General features: G+C 44.1%; 1 protein-coding gene across 7 annotated transcripts in view; it reads left to right on the top strand.

Annotated features, from left to right (window-relative positions):
• large1 (LARGE xylosyl- and glucuronyltransferase 1) overlaps positions 1–20,873 on the top strand; it is a 76,106-nt gene that overhangs the window by 48,430 nt on the left and 6,803 nt on the right. For 6 of the 7 annotated variants that reach the window (XM_086022295.1, XM_086022297.1, XM_086022294.1 and 3 more), the window contains 5 exons: positions 2,161–2,243; positions 4,770–4,893; positions 5,831–6,002; positions 14,560–14,664; positions 16,669–16,781. In XM_086022295.1, the coding sequence (XP_085878421.1) occupies positions 2,161–2,243; positions 4,770–4,893; positions 5,831–6,002; positions 14,560–14,664; positions 16,669–16,781 (597 nt within the window). Of the gene's footprint in view, positions 1–510; positions 667–2,160; positions 2,244–4,769; positions 4,894–5,830; positions 6,003–14,559; positions 14,665–16,668; positions 16,782–20,873 lie in introns of those variants that run through there. The other variant, XM_086022298.1, reaches the window with a different exon arrangement.

Raw genomic sequence — 20,873 nt, forward strand, 5'->3', positions numbered from 1 at the left:
TGCCTCTTGCGTTTGATTGGAGTAGTGCTGCTACCTTTTTTGTCAGGGTATTAAATCACTCATTGATTCGCTGTTCATCAGCCATTAGGAACTTCAGCATGCACACCAACTACGTGGTAAATATTCCTATGAAAGCACACATTGTGCAGGATAATCGGGGAGTGGCCAAATAAATTATTGAACGGCGTCTTTAGCTTTTTGCTAGCCGAAGGTTAACAGCTGTTGTACCGCCGCCGTCTTTTCGAGGATTCGCACACCTTGTACTTTCTCACTCGTGGGTGCGTGTCGTGTCCTTAGATGGTGTCTTATCAGCGCAGCCTACATACGCACACACCGCAGCCTGCCACTCATGCATGTTTTTTTTTTTTTTTTGTTGGTACAGAGGACTTTTCTAAAGCAAATACAGAGAAGGCAGAACTCCTTCTGGGCAGCAAGTAAGAAAATCGAAATAGGGCAGTCTGACACCAGCGCCGGTCTGACAGTGCTGGCACACGACCCCTTGCTCACTTGGAGGGTTAGCCAGGCTGCTCTGACCCTTGAGGGAGATTACAGCGGAAGCTCGGAGGGTGGAAAAGAAAATGCGCACTGAGTTTTGACGTGTCGAGATGTCATTTGGAGTTAAAATTGGAGCTCTCTCCCTGGGCAATGAGGGACACATCCTGCAAAGTAAGTTAAAGCAAGTGACTCCTCTGCCAGTGCTGCGCTAAATGTAGAATATACTTCATAACAGAAATGCAAAACGGACTCATGCCGTAGCCATATAGTAAAGGAGTCAACCATTTAGGTTGTGTGAATAGCAGAAAACCTCCAGTGGGTCTGTCAACAGTTTATCTTACGCCAAAACAGACAATAACGCATATACAGCAGCGTTCGGTATAATGGTGTTTAAAAAGTGAGGAAAGCTCAAAATCCTGACAATAGCTTTCATTTCCATAGTCACAAAGGCACCGGGAATTCTATTCTGAGTCAGAATAGGAGGAGGGGGGGAAGAAAAAAAAAGTATCAAATGTCATTCCTTTGCCGAAGCCGCCGAAATATAAATAAGCTTTGCTCCCGAAAAAGTAGCTCAGTGGCACTCTTTAAACTTGAGGCAATGGGATCACACAGGGCAAGGCAAAAGACAAAAAAAATAATCGGCAGCAACACTGAGATGAAGTCGCACACACCGACAAGGAAGTTCCTCCAAAAGCACAAAAGACACAAGGAAAGGTCTATTTTCATTCATAACAGGTTTGTAGTAAAATGCTGTCGGACTGAATTCAGTATCAAATTGATCTTGTTATTAATAACGAATCTACGGCTGTCAGCTTTTTAAAAAAAAAAAAAAAAAAAAAATTTTATCCAAACTCATCTCAGAGACTGACACGTTGGATGCAGATTTCACACTATGCTCTTAACTCACTCCAAAATGTTCCCACGTCAAATCTTTTTGGCATTAACATTTTGTGATTCAAAAAAAAAAAAAAAAAAAGAAAAGTCAAGGCAAATCCTCTCGCTGTCTGCCTGCTTTGCTGTCACGGTGACAGATGGACAAAACACGAGCCTACAAAGCATTCCGGCAAGATCCATCCGCCCGTATAATGTCGATCTGACCCCGCACCGTTCGGAAGGCTTGATGGACAGTGAAGACCTCGCGTTATTATTATCGTCCGAACACGTACATCACACTCACGGCTGAGCAAAAAGCTATCGGAACAAATCCACAAACACCTTCTGTCGGTACACGATGACAAAGAATTGAGTTTATCCCCGTCCATAATATGTGAGCAATCTTGCCACATACATGCGGCGCTTATGGCACACCGCCCCTTATTCCCCAAGACAGCGTTGCATTATTAACCTACATATTGCTACTTTGGCTGGGGAACACTTTCGGAAAACTGCTGTCGGCAATCACATTTCATCACAGCGTGTATACGCCAAGTAATGAGATGAGTCTTGGTTTTGTAGTTTTGTAAACCACATTAAAAGTCAACGATACCTTGGACTACTTTGATACAACGTGTATATATGGGAAGAGGTTTTTTTTTTTATGGCATCTTGAGGGGTTGCTAATTTTTCTTTTCACCCAATATCGTACGTGGCATCGCAAAGTCATCACTTGCTTCTGTTTTCGCTCACTTATGGATACTTAGAAATCTATTGCCTGTGTTTCCGCAGACAATCCACGTTGCCATCGTTTGCGCCGGTTACAACGCCAGCCGAGACGTGGTGACCCTGGTTAAATCCGTCCTTTTCCACCGGTAAGCTTTTGACATTTTCTTGCGATTTGCTTACCCATCGATCCTTGACGCAATTGAGGAAAACTTTGGACGAGAAACTGCTCCCTACTCAGCTTGAAGTACACCTCCATTTAGTCTTGACGAAGCTAGCTTACGGACGAGCCTAAACTCCCCCAGATCCTGTTCTGCCATTAGCATCGTAGGACCTCATATAGCTTCCTTTCAGCTGTTGCTTGTCTACTCCCGCCACCACCTTAGTAGAAATCTGAGCACAGGGCTTTCTGTTGAAACATGTTGGAACATCCAAACCAACTCCTTATTTTTGGCACCAGGCTACTTCCCGCTCGGACACGTCACAACTAGCGCCGAATAGGGGCAAGCTAGCTTATGCCACGTTGTGCAGCGTGTAAGCGCCTCGCTGCTTCTTGGATACTGTATGCATGTACAGTAAGGTTCGGAAATAACGGATGATAGAGTATCTTCTTAGTCTTCGGTTCATTGAATTTCTATTGGCAATTAACGGATCCGCGTGCTCACAGTGCCGGATGGAGTGCATTATGGTCCACCACTCAGGGGTTGTTTTAGAGGGAAAATGGCCACTCAGGTGTGGCTCAAACACAGAGAGGTTGACTAGGCGGGGTTAAGCGGAGCAGGCTCGCCTGTGCACATTTTAGTAATTGGCTGGAGCACTTTTCATAATCAGGGCAAATGTCCTCAGCATTTCCTTCCATTAGTCTTTTGATTAATTCACTCCTGTAAGCCAACAATTGCTTGGACCGTGGTTGGCGGGCTGTTGAAATAATCACGTGTGAGATTTTATTGGAAGAGTGTAGCCAGGGTCGGACGAGTCTTCCAAACAACCATGAAAGTTAGTTCCAACCCATTAGCACTTGTTTCCCTAACACCCTTACCAGTGGGGGTAGAAAATGGCCGTTTTATGATGTTCAGATGCCTGACCGAGGGTGCTCTCTGTACGCCGAGCTCACCGACGCAAGGTCGTGACAGATTGTTATCGATGCCCGGCGTTGGATGCGTTGATATGATTTAGAACTTAAAAAGGGTATGCTGACTTGAAGCTAACGGGAGGTGACTTTGGCAGGATAAACACAACTGTTGTGCACTCAAAGCAGATGATGAGTTTGGATTTGGACAGGAATGACCTTTATTTATTTTATTTTTTATTTTTTTTAAAAAGCTATGGAGCGGCCACCAATAGCGCGGCTAATATTCTAACGCCCCGAGGCAATGTCGAATCATATGAGGGCTTTAAATGTTGACTCACGGTTGTTTTGCCACTGAGTGACAAGCATTTGAGCAGACAGCAGCCTGCGAGATCAGCCGTGTTGGCCTGTCCTCTGACAGCGGGGGAACACTGTGCTGAAAGCGAACGGATTGGACGAGACGGGGCCATTGATTGCCAAACACCACGGGCCCCGGCGATTATAGGACCTGGAGCATTTAGCAAATGGTCTCTCCTGCCGGACTGCCTCCATTACAGTCAACATCTGGTGAAATATTCCTTTCCCTCATTGAGAATTGCAATATTTTCCCCTATTGCGTGGTTGTTAGTTGGCTTTCCTGTCCTCTAGTATTAGTTTGACACTCAAATTATAAGGTGTATCCTCATGTTCATCGAAGCCTTCAAAGTGCAGCAAAAGGAGGGATTTTGGTCAATATTGGTCATTTGTTGTCTAATGTCAGTCTTAATGATTTAACGGGCCACCTTTTTAGTGTTGCTTGCTGCACACGTTTGATTCGCTTAAATCGAGTGACACAAATGGACTTTTGAATTGCTCGTATACAAATAGTTGGATCTCTGGACCGTCCTGGCAAATCTTTTATCCGCGAGTCATCGATGAAAGATGTTATTTGTCCAAAAGGATGTCGGGGGCGGGGGGGGGGCATTATTTGGACGGGCAACTTCTGCGTCTCTTGTTTTGCTGCTCGCAGACTCCCCCGAGTGAGTGCAACTATGACACATTGATTCCCAAAGTCATCCAGCCAGCGCTGTCCCGTGGCGCTCGCTCCCCCTGTTAAGTTTCTCTAATTCTTGACCTGATTTGGATCCCCGAATACCTACTGAGTGCACGCCGCACACCCTCCCCGGCACGCACACGAGCCGGTGTTTGGCGAAATGCATTTAGCGGCATAAATCCCTTTAAGCTGTCTCATCGAATTTCAAAGGAGGCCCAGGATAAAAGATGCAGTTCCTCCCGGGTCAGACGTTATTGTCTCTCGTGGATAAGCCTCGGCCGTCCTGTCCGATGAATCGTCTCCTTCGCGGCGTCGCGTCTCCCCGAGGCCGCCGCGCGCGCCCCGTCCAAAACGATATTCAGATTAGCAAAAACAATCCCCCGCTAATGGCAGATGCGGATCGGCTGAGGAATCAAGACTGCTCAGACAGTCGGGTGTACGGTTCTCGCTCGAGGTTCGTTAGCGTGTGAGTTGATCATTCTGGCATATTTTCAAGGTACGGAATGCTTTGAAGCTTCTGTGAAAAGCGCATCAAATATATTCAGGGCTCGGCGCGCGTGTGCGTGTCCACAGGCGGAACCCCCTCCATTTCCATTTCATCACCGACTCCATAGCTCAGCAAATCCTGTCGTCTCTGTTCCACACCTGGATGGTTCCTGCTGTCCGGGTCGACTTCTATGACGCCGATGAGCTGAAGGTGAGAAATGCCTGCTCCCGTTTGCTTCACTGACTCGCTGCTTTACTTCCTGTCATGGCACTGCCCGTCGCTTTGATAATTACCGCGCTTTTATTACACTTTGGCCTTATCTTGAAAGAGGGTCGCTGCCAACTAAAAAAAAAAAAGTTTGGAAACAAATTACATAGTGATGGGATGAAGTGTCTTCCTTCAAATATTGGCCTCCGCTTTAATTGACGCCGTGATTCAATTAGCCACTTGGTGTATTTACAATAAAAGCAAAATAATAATGATAACAAGCATCTCCCTGCAAATAACCACCTCCCTTTTTCCTTTCAGGAACACAAAACTCAATTAAAAAAAAAAAAATGTGGCAAACGCAGTTATCGTAATTCAGAGATGCTGTTGTTTACACACTGACAAAGAGTACTTTTTCCGCTAGCATTTGTGATGAGACTATTTTCGCACACCAAATGCTGCAGCATGTTAGTTTTTGCAGCCATGGAATGAATGGCCTGGGTGTGATGGATGTAACGTTAACTCTGTTTAAACAGTTTTATGCAAAGCGCTTCCTTTGCACACAGACAGCGGAGAGCAAGCGCTGCCGCGTGCGCATTGTGCCCGCGCCTCAGCGACAAGCAACATTGAGTCCCACGCATGATGACGCTCAGTGAAAATCAACGCTTTTATTTCCCCCCCCCCCACCAACTCCACTCGCCATAAGAAGTACATTTCTGGAAGCAAAATGCCCCCCCCCCCCCCCCAAAAAAATTTTTTTTTTTAAAAGTGCCCCGTTTTAATATCCAATTTGTCCAAGTTCAGGAAACAAAGTGAATCCATATTTTAAGATAGTTTGCCCCCGAGATTCCGTTTGAGTTTTGAAAAATGTGGACGGGCTATTGTCCGTTAAACGGCTGACAGATTGTTGCTTGTCGTCTTGATGCGCTAATGAATGCAGTCTGAGGTGTCGTGGATCCCCAACAAGCATTACTCGGGAATCTACGGTCTGATGAAGCTGGTGCTCACCAAGACGCTTCCGCCGAATCTCCGGAAAGTCATCGTCCTGGACACGGACATCACGTTCGCCACGGACATCGCCGAGCTATGGGCCGTCTTCCACAAGTTCAAAGGTAACGCGGCTTACTTTTGTGTCTTTAAAAAAAGAATAATAATGCATCTTGGGATAGTTAGCATCATATCCGGTATAATGGATTCATAGTCATTAAATTAAGTAATTTTTTTTAATCGGTACTGTCAACATTAATGGTATCTCTTTCTTTTGAATTTAAGCACATTTAAGGCGTTTTTCTTGACAGGAATGGGCATTTGAGTAAATTATTTCGAAATAACATAATTCCCAAAAATATCATTTATAAATTATTTACGTCCCCTAATATGGTGTGGATTCACAATTAAAGAGTATAAATCAAAATAGCGTTCAAATACCTTTTGGCAAAAATGTTACTTTATTGTCAGGTAAGGTTGTTGCACTCAAAGTTCCAGACAGTTCACTTGATGATCGAAAACCTAATTGGCACCTTTTTTTTTTTTACACTTGAAGGATGCCCCGGCAGCGTGAAAGACATAAAAGGCAGCGTGTGTCACGGGGGCGCATAGTCCTGCGGGCGAATTCATCGGCGAAAGTTAAGGTTGCAGGAAGTCACGTAGGCGCTGGGTTGCGGCGAATCGCTTCAAAGATTTATCGGAGCTGCTGTCCTATAGAGCAGCGCGGCCGGCAGCGCTTCGGATCAATCTTCATTAGCAGTTGACTCCAATGCACCACCTCTGCCACCCACTCCTTGTCCACTCGGGCTGAGTCGTTCGTTCCCATTATGTTTTTAAAGCAAAAGTAGGCACCAACAAGCACTCTGGGGGAGGGGGGGGGGCGGGAAAAGCTATACTTCATTTTACTTGAGGCAGTTCAGGCTGCGGATGTGGCGGAAAACAACCTGAATCGCAAAAAGGGGTTTTTATTCAAAAGATGTGAGTGCATCGCATCAAATTGGACCAAATTGTTGCACATAATTAAAGAGACTGTAAAGAATTAAAAGGTAAAACAATTTAATGGATATTGTGCCTGCGTAAGACATAGCCTACAGATATGCAGTACATTGAGACGGTAACAGCCACTTAAGTTAGCCATTCCTTGCAGAAGATAAAGGATATATGCTCATTTACCATTTAATATGTGATATTGTCCGTCTACATGTGTTGCACCACCCTTTGTGTTCAAATATTGAAGAATTGTTGCTGCTTGTTATGGAGTGACTTAAATTTTGTTTTCTTTTCTCGCAAGACAAAGCTACAGCTTTACAGCTTTTTTATTTATTTATTTATTTATTTATTTTTTATTTCTGCCTTTGGGAACATTTTGTTTTGAATGAGTCATCTAAAAAGCTTCCACTACCTGCCCGGTCATCTTCCACATGAATGAAGGGATAGATTGTAAACTCGGACGTGTGGAGCTGTTTTCAAAGCTCAGATAGTCGAGGGAGCGTTTTTTTTTTTTTATGTTGCGTGCAAAACAAATTACAGGTGGAAGGCGAAATTACCGAAAGCCCCGCTCACCGCAACGATGCAAGGAGTCTCGTCGGGGTGAAGTACTATTTGCACAACCTCTCTTCTGGGGATTTGTGGGTGTGAAGCGTGTTTTGCTCTAATTTGCTAACTGATAAAAGCGGCGTTGTTTTTGTCGGTTTGCAATCAAATTCCCGCTCATGCGCTCCAATTTTCAACAATCGCATCCTTAACGAATCGCCACAGTGCATCGTTTGGTCCTTTTGTTGCTTTTACCCTCGCTGTTATTGGCCTACGGTCCTAAAGTGCGCAATAGTCCAATCAATAAAAGTTGCGCTATGATATGAGCTCTGCTTTTAGACCAAGCAGCTGTTTTATACGCACGTTTACAAGGCCTCAGCGCATAATGGCCGCTTGTGATGCTCTCAAATGTTTCTCTCAGTGTTGTTTTCATTGATCCGACTGCTCCGTTAAATCTGCTCCGAAGGATATTTTCATCCCATCGAGCATAATTGTGGAGCCCATGTTTCCTGTTGTCTTTGACACTTTGTCAATTCGGTGCAGAGTCCATCGCTGGATTTAAATTTCCTGCTTGCCTGCAGGTCTTTACCCCACCCCCCCCCCCTCCCCGAACCGCTTGTGTTTTTTGCCGTGCGATGACGGTGGCGTCCGCTTTTTTTAAAAATGCTGACTTGCTGATGGGTTCTGAAACCGCAAAGAGCGATGTCCGTCGTTTATCCATCAAGTGTCCGAAATCCCCGCTGGTTTCCTGGAATCCCTCCTCAATTCTAATCAGCAGATATTCGAGGGTTGGGTAAGAGCTCTAGAGAAATTAAAAGTAGCACTCGAGAGCCCGTATTTCATTTTTACCTTCGTTCCCGTTCACGGTGGCCTCCGGAAAGTGCAGTCCGTGACCCTTGCCACTTTGACAAATTCGAGAGGCCCGCAATGGTGTGTATCAAGCAGCGGAGGGCAGGCAGGTTGAGGTCAGGTGTTTAATGGAGAGCTGTGCATGCGGGGGATTGAACAGTGTGTTGTAATGCCTTTGAACTCATTAATTCTTCAACATCTCTCAGGAGCGCTGTGCAGTCGGAGCCCGTTTCGCTTCCATAGGTGTGTTCCTACTTGCCGTTTATGAACATGATGTACAGTGCACGTCAAAGAGATGTTAATAGATTGTGCCCCCCCCCCACCCCACTTCCTTCCCGTTGCCATATTACGCCTTGTACTTGTTCATCAAGAATCTTCGGTGGGCGGAGCCATGTGTGGGCCTGGCCCACCCAGATTGACAGACTGCCCACCCAGTGGGATTCATGAAAAAAAAAAAAGGATATATTTCAATCTTTAATCAATGTTGTGTTTTCTATTTTATTGAATATTAAGAATGCCATAATTGTGGAAGGGAGATATGAACTGAATATTATTCAGGTTGTCATTTTATGAATGTACGATACGATATTCAGGCCCACCCATTGACCACATTCTGGCTCCGCCCCTGGGCATGTGTCGTACGCTTATAACGACTCAGGGATTCAAACGTACTTGAAATGTGTGTTGTAGGGGAAAAAAAAAAATATGTCAATGTGAGTGGCAATGATGATGGGTTAGGCGTTGCGGTCTCCTGGCTTGTCGATAAACCAGCCGGCAAAGTTTGCTGGCACGGTCTACGTCACTGCGTGACACGTTTCCGCATTGTTCAAAAGGTCAGCGCAAACATGGCGCCGCCCGCTGAAGGGAATCGATACGTTACAAGACATGAGATTGTGACCATTGGGAAAAAGTCTTCTCATTTCCGCCGGCCATTCCGTACTCAGTGGAGCGCGGTGGCCCTCATCAGCGCAGAGCGCACGAGTAAAAGACCGCCAGCCCCTCCTCTGCTTGTCAAACGCGCCCCCGTAATCACACAGTCCCGTAAACATATTACGCCGTTTTTTTTTGACAGTTGCGTTAAAGATGACAGTATTTGACTCGTTTCCACTCTCATCTGTCTAATGTACCGTTCGTCAACATGTATTTGTGTTGATACTCAAATGGAATCACCGGGGTGTTTTTTTTGTTTGTTTTTGTTTTTGTTTGTTTGTAAACTAATGATATACTTTTATGAAATGCGCAGCTCTGATTGCGAGCCAAGCAAACCATGTGTTACTCACTGACTGATGCTGTGCATATGGTCAGTCGGTGCTGTTAAAATGCATGAGTAGCAAAGATGAGAGGGAAGAAAAAGGACATGAACCATGATGATGATGAAAGACATTCTTGATTAGACCTCATTATGGAGCGTTACTCGAGGGGTCCAGGCACGATCTTCTACATTCGGAATATTTTTACCTACTTTAAGCCCGGTCAATACTTAAAATAATCAGCATTATGTGAAGCTTGGTTTTGAGATTTTTTTGCACTTGATGGCGGGGGCTTCGGATTTGAACCTACACACTTAAAGAACATCCATTTGGAAAAAAACCTTTGGAATTTCTTACCCTGAGTAATGTGATAAAGTAACAGCAATTTCTCCAATGAGACTACATATTAAAGCAGGCTATTTTAAAAAAGACTTTACATTTCACACTTATAGCGGAAGTCAACCCAAACATCTTTTTTTTTTTTTTCAAGAATATGTTCCCAGCAGGCCCACTAGTTGAAACGCGGCATTCTGATTCATTTTGAGTTTGTGGAATAAGTGTTAATCCACTCGTTTTTAGCCATCTCTGGAGGCGGCCATTTTGTCACTTCTGTCGACTGCAAATGACATCACAACTGCTCACAACGACCAATCATGGCTCAGAGTCTGAAAACAGGTCAGCCGCGATTGGTCGTTGTGAGCAGTTGTGATGTCATTTTCAGTCGACAGAAGTGACAAAATGGCCTCCCCCAGAGATGGCTAAAAACGAGTGCATTTTGCTGCTTAATTTATGTACACAGGGCAAATCAATGTACCTGACACAACACCAATGACATCACAACTGCTCACAATGACCAATCACGGCTCAGAATCTGAAAACAGGTCAGCCGCGATTGGTCGTTGTGAGCAGTTGCGATGTCATTTTCAGTCAACAGAAGTGACAAAAATGGCCGCCCCTAGAGAAAACTAAAGTAGCTTACAAAAAATGGCTGTATATAGAACAATAAGCACTGTGTTCAAAGCACATAAAAAGAATAAGCCCGTTTTGAAAAATGTCTCACTAACGAGTCACACAATGGCAATTTTGGCGAACGCTGGTAATTAGCTGCCATCAGAAGCTAATTTTCCTCCACCATGACGTCACGCCACATCCCACGCCGTCGTTAGAACAACGGAACTAATTGCAGGTGATGCTTGGGGAGTGTTACCTCGCCAACTACCTGCCCTTGAATTAGCAGCACTTAGCGTATTGCCGTTTCATAAATGCAGGACACGTCATTTCATGTCTAATTCAGCACTTTAAACCCCGTGCGTCAAAAAAAAAAAAAAAAAAAGCTCTTTAGCTGATCAGGTGGCGTTCAAGGGCACCGGGACAAAGATGATGTCCTGGTGACAATCAATTGCCTCGCCCTGCCAGCTCGCAATTTAACGCCGCCTTTTGCTACACTTTATTTGTCCGTGTGCCGTTGGTTCCAATAAAAATCCGCTTTGTGGCGTCACATTTCTCCCACGTGCTCGTTTCCACAACATCCCCTCCCTTTTGCTCGGCCCACTTTGCTGCATTGCAGTAATACTAGTAAATATTCAACATTTATTAGCTCCAACTCCATCTGTTCATCTTCAGCTGGGACTGTTTGAAGTGCGCAAAGAAACACCGCGGAAACCTTGCCAGGGCAATTGTGGCATAATACAGACCACTGTGCTCTCAACAGAACTCGTTGTTTACTGCCCACGTCGATTGTAGCCAACGCTTTGCCCTTCTCTTCTTCCGTCCTCTCCTCTCTGATAAGAGTGCAAAAGCAAACATTAAAAATCCATACATCCCTTTTTACAATCCCGTTGCCTTTTCCCATACACTTGGGATGTAAACTCATTTGGCTCGAGTCGTCTGTTGGTCAACTTCCAATTTGGTCTCCTTTCAAATGATCCTGTAGCAGTCAATTATAATTGCAAAACAGCTGTATTAATTGTACCAACAATGTAGTCGAATAATAATTGTGAACGCGCCCTGCCGTGAGTAGCGAAAATCTGCGAACGACCCCGCCAAAAGGGATTTGTAATTGGTTCGTGTTGCCACAAGGGGACGCCAACACCGCGCGGCTAGCATGTACACGATCATAAACCCATGTTACATAAATGACGGCATTCAAGTCCCTCATTTTTCGGCCGCACTTAAAATCCTTTCATTTTCCCCCCAAGTGGACAGTGCAGTTGGTCGCCTTTTAATTCAAATTCCTTCCTGTAGCGTCCGCGCTGTGATTCTCACCCGCATCTAATCGTTAGCAGTATGTTTTCATCAGACCGCAACTAGGACTAAGAATCATGGGAAATGTAGTCCGACAAGCATAATGCGCGATACTTCTGGCGGAGCTTTCCGCTGCCGTGTGGGACAATATCATTGCGGTCTGTGGGACCGAGAAGTAGACAAAGTTTCTTCCTATTTACTTTAACATCCACGCTTGTGTTCTCATCCGCATTCAGGCGTCTGTTTTTTTGTCATACCAGAGCGGAACCGCGTCCGGCTTTCGTGTCCGAGAATCAGAGGAAATGTAGTCCCACTAGCCTAAGGCTGCAGTCGCGGTAGATCCAACGCAAGCTGAGCTTTTCTGGCAATGCTACAACGTGGGACTGGAAAACATGTTGTTGATTTGCAAAATCAATAGCATCTCAGCTGAAAAATGTGCATTTTTCTGCTTTTGAAGAATTAAAAAAAGAAAAACGCTGACTCTGTCTTTTGCTGACAGCTGAGCAATTTGTTTGAATCCAGGCGCCTGTGTGAGCTATTTGCTTCCGTGGCATTTATTTCTTTGATGAATTTATTTCAAAAGGGGCATTTTATTGTGTCCTTGCTTGATTTTTTTTTATTTTTTTTGGTTTTTTTTTTGGTCTGCCAAGTGTCTGCTTTTTTTTTTTCCTTGAAATTTGACAGCTAGCGAAGGCCACCAAGTCCCCCCCCCTGTTTTTCCCAATTAAAAGTATTTGATTGTGCTCTAATTTAACAAGGTCACCGTGTTAATGTTTTTTTTTTTCCCCCCCATTTTAATCCCTTCAGTCATGTTTTCCTCTTGATTGTTGCAACTCTCAGATGAATGCCTGGATGAACAGCGGGAAGCTGAGCAATTTAAAAAGCGCAGTAATTAACGATTTAGTACTAAGAAGGAATGAATCCACAAACAAATGTGTGCAATACCTACCTGTTCCAGCGCTAAACATGATTGACGACAAGCTAGTTAACTTTTAGCATCTACATTAAAACGCAGCCGTGGTTGTTTTTTTTTTTTACATTCCATTCTTTTATATTCACTACGGTTAAGCACAGTTTGCAATGTAAATGATGCATTCTCGTCGTATATTAATGAGTAACGCGTGATGCCAACTTGATTTTTTTTTTTTCAAGGTTTTCTGTCCCAAATCAAATCAAGAACTGAATTGATGTTTTTTTTGTTTTTTTTTTAATAGGCATTTGTTTATAGGCCTCAAAACTCCCATTTTTTTCTTGAGCTTTTTTATTTGTACACAAAAGGCCTTTTTCTCTCGAACAGTGTTCACAGATCCGTCTAAACCTGTGTAAGTGAGCACTTCTCCTTTGCCGAGATAGTCCGGCCACCTCACAGGTGTGGCGTATGAAGAAATTCTATGATTTTCTCTTAAATTTTTTTTTTTTTTTGCATTCTTGGCAATTCACAGTAAAATATGAACACACTCTAAGCATTTTAATTTGCTTGTATTAATTTGATCCTATCAAGAGCAATATATATAAAGTGCATTGGGTCCCACACTGAAAAAAAGAAAAGAGCACCTTTATTTTAGTGGACCCGAATAGCACAGGCTTTTTGTCTCTTGCAACAGCATTAGATATTTGTTGGCCACTCCCCCTTCGCAGTAATTTAAACAAGGCACGATGATAATGAATATTTTAACACCTAACGCTGCTTGAATCAACATCGGGGATGTTTGGGGAGCAGCTCAATTTAAAGCGGACCACAAAGTTTGATTGAATTACCTTTTTGCTGCTAATGATTTCTCTCAGTCATCACGGCTGCCTGCTCAAACAATCTCCTGATTCTCCTCCTTGGGGCCTTTATTGAAGCGTCCTCCCCTCCATCCGCGTCTGCTGTCCGTCTCCTTGACCTTTATATCCGTCTGGCTAGCAAATCTTTCACCCTTAAGCCCACATCCAAGCCAGCCTTCCCTCTCTCGGCTTTAACAGCTGGAATTCTGCTCTTTACTAAGTTGGGCCTCCGTCCTCCTTTTACCGTCCTTTTGCCTTTTATACCATCCATAGCTCTAAATCGTCCGATTCTTGTGAGCTAATTATGGAACTCCCCGAGTGACTTTTGTCATGGCAGTGTCGGGTGGCAGTTAAGGCCCCCCCAATCCGTCCGCCCCCACCGCGCCCCAGTTTGCCGTTGACTCAGACATAAAAGACAGCTTTATGAGGGGGATTAAGGTGCCCCTGAAGCCTTGGCCGCTGATCCCTTCCGACCGTTTTCTGTATGCAGACAATATGAAATGTGCTTTAAAAAAAAAAAAAAAAAAATCTTCCCCATCTTCTCTTAAGAAAAGCATATTGGACGTTCCGAACGTAGTTACATATCTTTTCGCTTTATGCAAAATCAAGCATTTAGCGAACCTTGAGAAGACGTACGAACTCTGATAATGAACAGAAAGGAGCCAAAGCTGACTCGTATTCTGTTGTCAGTTTAATAAATTGCTTTTGTGGCCAGGGAACTAAGTTGAAGTGAGTTGAGTCTCATGCGGTGCTTTGCCGTCTGTGTGGCGTCTTGGCGCCAAGGTCCTAAGATGAAGTCAACTCATCTCAACTTTATTTCCCAAGCACTTTAAACTCTTAACAAAGTACTGTACAAAAAACGGCTATTTACTTTTTTTTTTTTTTTTTTTTTTTTCCCTGCCCGTATAAAAAAAATTCTGTTCATTCAAAAAAAAAAAAAAAAAACGCTTACTCGTTGCTTGGAAAGTTTGAGTGGAGATATAAAATTACAAGAAGCGACTAATCAATAAAAGTAGATATTTGTTTTGTCTCGTTTCAGGCCAGCAGGTTCTGGGTCTTGTGGAAAACCAGAGCGATTGGTACCTCGGCAACCTGTGGAAGAACCACCGGCCGTGGCCTGCCCTGGGTAGGGGCTTCAACACTGGTGAGTACCCGCTTGGCTTTGATTTTCCACTGCAGGTCCAGTTCCCATTTATTGTTGGGTAGCACTTTTCTCCCATATGACAAGAGATTAGCATGTTTTGCCAGTGACCACGCTACTGCTCATTTTTTGGTCACATATTTCGACACGCTTTTGAGGGGGCACGGCTGCGCCAGATGTGGACTACGGCGAGGCGTCCGTGTTTGCCCATCAACGTCGGACTTCAAGCTCTCATCGACAAATTGAATTTGCTGCCTTTCAAATGTAAAAGGCCTCTCTATTTTAGACGGGCTAACGCCGTAACATATTTTGTTTGTATTAAAGGCCCTTGCCAAATGAATATCAGTTCCAACCTTGAATGGGCGACATTGATTTTTGAGCGCATCCTCCTTGGGATATAACCATGGCGTCCACCTTGGCACGGGCAACTCTTGTTAATAATAAGCGTCGTGAAAGCGAAGCTGCAGCAAAGCGAGCCATAAAGAACACCAGGTGGAACGGAACAAAAACAAAAGTGTTTGTTTCGAGGGGCTTTGTAAATAAAAATAGAATGGTGGCGTCTTTTAAAAATAAAGTCAAATGACTCCTCTAATTATAGTCATGCTGTATGTCGGTGTCACATGTAGTGAACCTACAAGGTGGATTAAAGGGACCGGCGACCATCACAACTCGTCTATTTCCTTCTTTATCCGTTGAGTTTGGGATTAGCATTCACCGCCGAAGATACAATGGCGGCAAGCAGTGTTTGAGCTTCTATTAGTCCAGCAAAGACTCATTTTCTTTAAAAAAAAAAAGAAATGGGTAAAAGGTAAGCACTCTATTATGATCAAACGGGGATACTTTCTAGGACCTTTAGAGAGCTTCTTGTGCAAGTACAAAAGCCCACAGAGAGCAGAAATGATGAGTCATGCTGCAACACGCTTCATAAAAGCCGCACTGAAAATGTCATTTCAAAGCCGTTACAAGGTTAGACCAAGGGCACCTTTTTTTTATTAAAAATTACAAAGCTTTTCGTTTTTTTTTCTTTTTTTTTTTTTCTCTTTTCTATGTACAGTTAAACCCGGAATTTTTCAGACCGTTTTTGAATGAATTATTTGGTGTATTCTTTCTTTCGTTGGAGACGACACAAGAAAGTGAACAAAAGTTGAGAGAACATGAATACAAGTTTGTCTGGAAAATTCCCTGGACAAAATGATTCCTCCCTTTGACATATCCTTTTTGCGTATGTTCTACACGGGTAATTCTCAAACTTTTTCGACCGAGCAGCGCTTCAAAAGATTCTCCGCTTTTCAAAAACAGCCGTCAGAGATGAAAGGATTTGATTAGAAAGAGCCACAATGGCGATCTTCATAAAAAAATGTCCTTTATCTCCAAATGTGGTAGTTAGGGTCTCCCTTCAGTGTTTTTTTTTTTTTTTTTTTTTAAACATAGCAGGTGATTTGAACATGAAATGCTTACGAAGATGAAATCAGACATCCAAAGACGCCTGGAGCAACAATTGCGCAGTTGAGGCGGCGTCACTTCCGGTGGCCCGACGCCTTTCCTTCCAATTCAGCGGGTCGGCTAACCCTCCCATTAACCTTTGGAGTTGTCCAACTTTCTGCCACGGCGACGGTGGACGGCGCCGGCGAGCGAAGCGGCTGTTTGTCAAGCCGAGAAAAAAGGGACTCAAAGACTCCGGTCCAGCTGCGGCGGGTCTGCGGCCATAGCAACAGATGGAGCACAGCGGGGCACACCAAGAATGCTTGCTTTGCTACAATCTTGAATGGGATGCCTGATTCTATTTGTAGCTGCCAGTCCGATTTATTTTATTAGCGAGGGAAGTGAGAAGTTTGCCCCCCCCTGCCTCCAAGTGCTCCCTATTTTTTTTTGGGACAAGGTTTCCCTGAGTGATTTGTGTTCCTAGAGCCATTTTAGCATATTTTCTGCATCTATTGCTTATAGTTGAGATATGAATCTCTCGTTTCTTCAAATGCCATATGAAGGTGTGGCGCGTGTGCTTTTCAGGGGTGATTTTGCTGCTGCTCGATCGACTGCGAAAGCTTCGCTGGGAGCAGATGTGGAGGCTGACTGCCGAGCGGGAATTGATGAGCATGCTGTCGACTTCGCTGGCGGACCAGGTAAAGCGCGAGCCGCGCCGCCTTCCGTTTTCGCACGGCGCTCACTTTCCGAGCCAAGCGCAGTGGGTGGCGACGTCAAATCAAAACATCGTCCGAGCCTTTGCTGTCTCGCTGTCGGTTGAGTTCCGTTGCCAGTCCCGTGGATTATGCCGCACTTAAACAATTCCCCACGGCGAGTAACTTTAAGATGTGAACTCAATTTCACAAATGCTTATTTTCCACCCAACTGCAACACGCCGTTTTTTTTTTTTTTGTGTGTGTGCAATTATAGGCTGATTTCAAGCTCCTACTCACAAGGCGCTAATTCCTAAATTTGACGTAGGACTTTCTGTCAAGTGAAGCACTTGATCCAGCCGTTTCTGCTTGTGGCCCCAGTCGGGAGCCCAGGGAACGCCGCCCGCTACTGGAGGGTTGAAGCCAGGGATGCTATGGCTTCAAGACTTATTCCACATGAATCCCTCCGGTCAGGCAATGAATGGACACACTCTGGGTTGGCATTTTTGTTGCGGCGCACACAATTTGCGCGCGCACACACACACACGCAGAGCTCGTCTTCCTTCATCACGCACGCTTTTTCACAGGTGAAGGGAGTAGCCCAAAATTGAATTTGATTCATTCAAATGGAAAAGTCCTCCAAATCATGACTTGAATCAGAGTACTCGCTGAGGAAAAAAAAAACAAAAAGAAAAACTGAGTAACGTCTGATTCGACGTTTCTTTAATCAGAGCCTGAATGACAAAAAAAAAAAAGGCGGAATGTGCGACTTCAAATATTGTCCCACACTATCACTTGAAATCAAAGAGTAATCAATGAAATCTTTACAAAGTTACATGAATTAAGGCAAATTCAGCCACGAGAAAGAGTCTTAAACTCTTTGTTTGCACTCCAAACATTTGCTGACTTGTCCCATATGACTGTTATCTTTCTTTTTTTCTTTTTTTTTTTTCGTTTTTTGTTACTTTCAACTCCAACGGGTATCGCTTTTGGCGTCCGGGTCTTCCACTGTAATCGACCCCCCCAAAAATGCAAATGGCCTTTTGAGTCACAGCAGCATGAAAATGTGTTAATTAGTTCTTCGTTCGCCAATGCTGCTTGCAATACCAATCTAGCACTTGTACCAACATGAAGGGAGTGATTCCCCCACCCCACCCCCTCATTTAATTTATCAGAATAAAATAGGCTAGAGCTTTTCCCACAATTCCAAATAATATTTTCTGCTGCGAGTCTGCATCCGTTTTGGCGCACGTCGCTTGAAGACAGCAAATGAGCGCTAAAAGGCTTTTTTTTTTTTTTTTTTTTGTGTGTGTTGTGACATTTGGCTGAGAAAAGCTCGACTCTGCCAGACGGATTTACATTTCATTGAACAAGAGTTTGAAGACGCGCTCCGTATGGCCGTTGACTGGAGCGGGGCCAGGGCGCGCTGGACGGCGCCTTTGCGACAACTGCGGCGACATCTGCTCAACAGTTGTGACACGTTGCCACACTGCGACGACTCCCCGCTCTCAGACAATCATGTCAGCGCCGCGGCGTGGTCCGCAATAGTCGAGCCTGCTCTAGCTGAAAAAGGGGGGCGTAGGCGGGTAATAATGTGACATCATACGAGCAGGGGCGCAATGTAAGCAGCCAGGAAATTGTTTCACGCTTGTTTTGACTCGCATTGCATTTATTTGGACATCGGCGGACCCCATGGCCTCGTATTAAGGTACCTGTAGTTGTTTCAAGGGCAGAGGGTGACGCGTACCACCTTGAAAAAATATTTAGCTCGCAAAGTACCATCATCAGGCCCAAATTAAAGTGCAATACTGAACACCATAATAGTAAAAATAACACCATTTTGGGTCAAAAATGGACCAATACGTAAATTGGGTCAATTTGACCCACTTTCTTGGATTGTTTTGTGCAAAACAGCCCAATTTTTGTTGTGTGGTTGATCGGTCCATTTTTGACTCAGAATTGTGTTATTTTGAACCCAACTGTTTTAAGAATGTAGGAAGCCCGAGTGTTCCTCCAAAAAATGAAACGGGGGTTTTATTCCTCAGAAGTACATTTCATTTTAATGCAAACCTTTGAAACGATATGTTTGAGTATTTAAATCTTGTGCACACAGGAGCTATCTGCTGAGCAAAAAGTCATTCGAGACCGTTTGCTCAGCAGGTTGCTCGCCGTGCGTGCGTAATTGGCGCCGGGTTTTGTGCCTCACGAGGCCTTGAGAGGAATATCGAACGTGTTTGATATGTTTGGCTGCGCGAGGCGCAAAGCTCACCATGCTCCGTGCTAAGAGCAGAAATTCAGGTGAAACGCATCCTCCGTTGACATGTTTTCAAACGGAGGCCCCCCCAGTAACGTTCTCGCCGGGCCAAAAAAAACAAAAAAAAAACAGACATGTTAAATATTTGTCTTGAAGCCTTGTGGCCTTGGCAGATAAATTTGAGTGTAGTTTTCATGTAACCAGTTAAACAGACTTTGTGCCTAATTAAAAAAAAAAAAAAAGTTCTTCAAGATTAAATGCAAATGTGTGGCATTTAAAAGTACAACGCCACGGAATTGCACTTAACAAATGTACTTACTGCACTGGATGAAAAAAAAAAAAAAAGTCACTAACATTTTTTTAACATAATTCAGTGGTTCTTTTGACTACCACTAGAGGGAGCCCGCATAGCACACTTGGGTTAAGTGTAAAGCGTCAGAACGTACTAAATCACACCTTGATGCTTTCTTTGCTTTCTTTCTTTTTCTTTCTTTTTCTTTCTTCCGCCGTCACGGTAAACGCGGCCCATTTAGCATTGACGGCATTTCCCACTGACCAGCCCGCAGCCACGCGCGGACGCGTATATTGCCGGGGCGTTTCGCCGAGACCTTGGCCCAAGGATCTCCCCCATTATCCGCGAGCCATCCAGCGCTCACCTCCATGAGTGCTACGTTTATGAGATTTTAATTAAACCTTCATTAAGTCAAGTCCCGCAAGGTATGCAGTTTGGAAAATGAAAGGGGGGGGGAGGTGCTTCCGGAATCATTTCAGCATTCCGTCTGCCTTCCAACGTATGAGCTACTCCGATGGTCTGTCAAGCCCTCTTTATCGCACCATTTATTACGCGGTTATTGAGCTTTTATGTCTCCCATTAGGCGCTTGCGCTGGCTGTCACCGACTGTTGCCATGTGAGCTGCAAGATTTTAAGCATTTAGCTTAACTTGTTGTTTTAATTGCACGCCAATCGGGGGGGACGTGATCATTTTGTTATTTGGACTCAAAGACCGCAGTATTTTGACTTTGACTTTCATATATGAAAATAGTTTTCATTCTAAAGTCAACCGCAACCATACTATTGCACTGTTTCTGTGCCATTAAAACCGAAGGGGGCAAACGCATGAACTTGACGCCCACTACATGAGACGTGGCTAAATTATTCACACATGCTGAAAATGAAAATGCTTTGTAAATCTTCTGGGATGGAATTTTAATAAATAGTTGAGCCTCCGGCTGAAGCTGAATAATTCTAGATGCGGTCTTTCAACCTATGTGAGGTCCTTACATTCAGGCTATGATCCATTTTCCCGTAATTTGCTATCCAGGGAAATAAATAAGTCATCTGTATTGTATCAATATTAGATGTCGATGCGCTAAATGTGGCAAAATTACGCATGCATAGCAACTAAACATTGGAGTTTGGAACTTATGAACATAACCGCATGCTTGACATTATGTACAAGCTGCAAAAGCCTTTAATTTTGTAGTTCAATTTTCTTGTTTAAACTGTCAACATTGTGCTTTGAATGGGTCGCCTCTTAAAATTGGACTGGGGCTCCCCCTGCTGGAATTTTCATTTCAACTTCATGTGTACATGCAGTTTGTCGATTTCGGGGTGTGGTTGGAAAGCATGAGTACAGAGTTGCTATATTTGGGCCCAAAATCCATCACGGCCCATTTATTATTGAGAAAAATGAAAATAGAGTTATGTGGGCGGGGCGTCCAGACTCTTTCCAACCATGCATTTCTTTATTTGTGAACTGGAAGAGACAAACTGTTCTCACAAAGCTGGAAGCATATAATTGTCCAAAAAGCCTTGGCAAAATGAAGAATTGAAAGCCAGCCCC

The sequence above is a fragment of the Filicampus tigris genome, chromosome 22 (genome assembly GCF_054856515.1).
Source record: "Filicampus tigris isolate MCC_2025a chromosome 22, RoL_Ftig_1.0, whole genome shotgun sequence".
In the NCBI taxonomy this organism is placed as follows: domain Eukaryota; kingdom Metazoa; phylum Chordata; class Actinopteri; order Syngnathiformes; family Syngnathidae; genus Filicampus; species Filicampus tigris.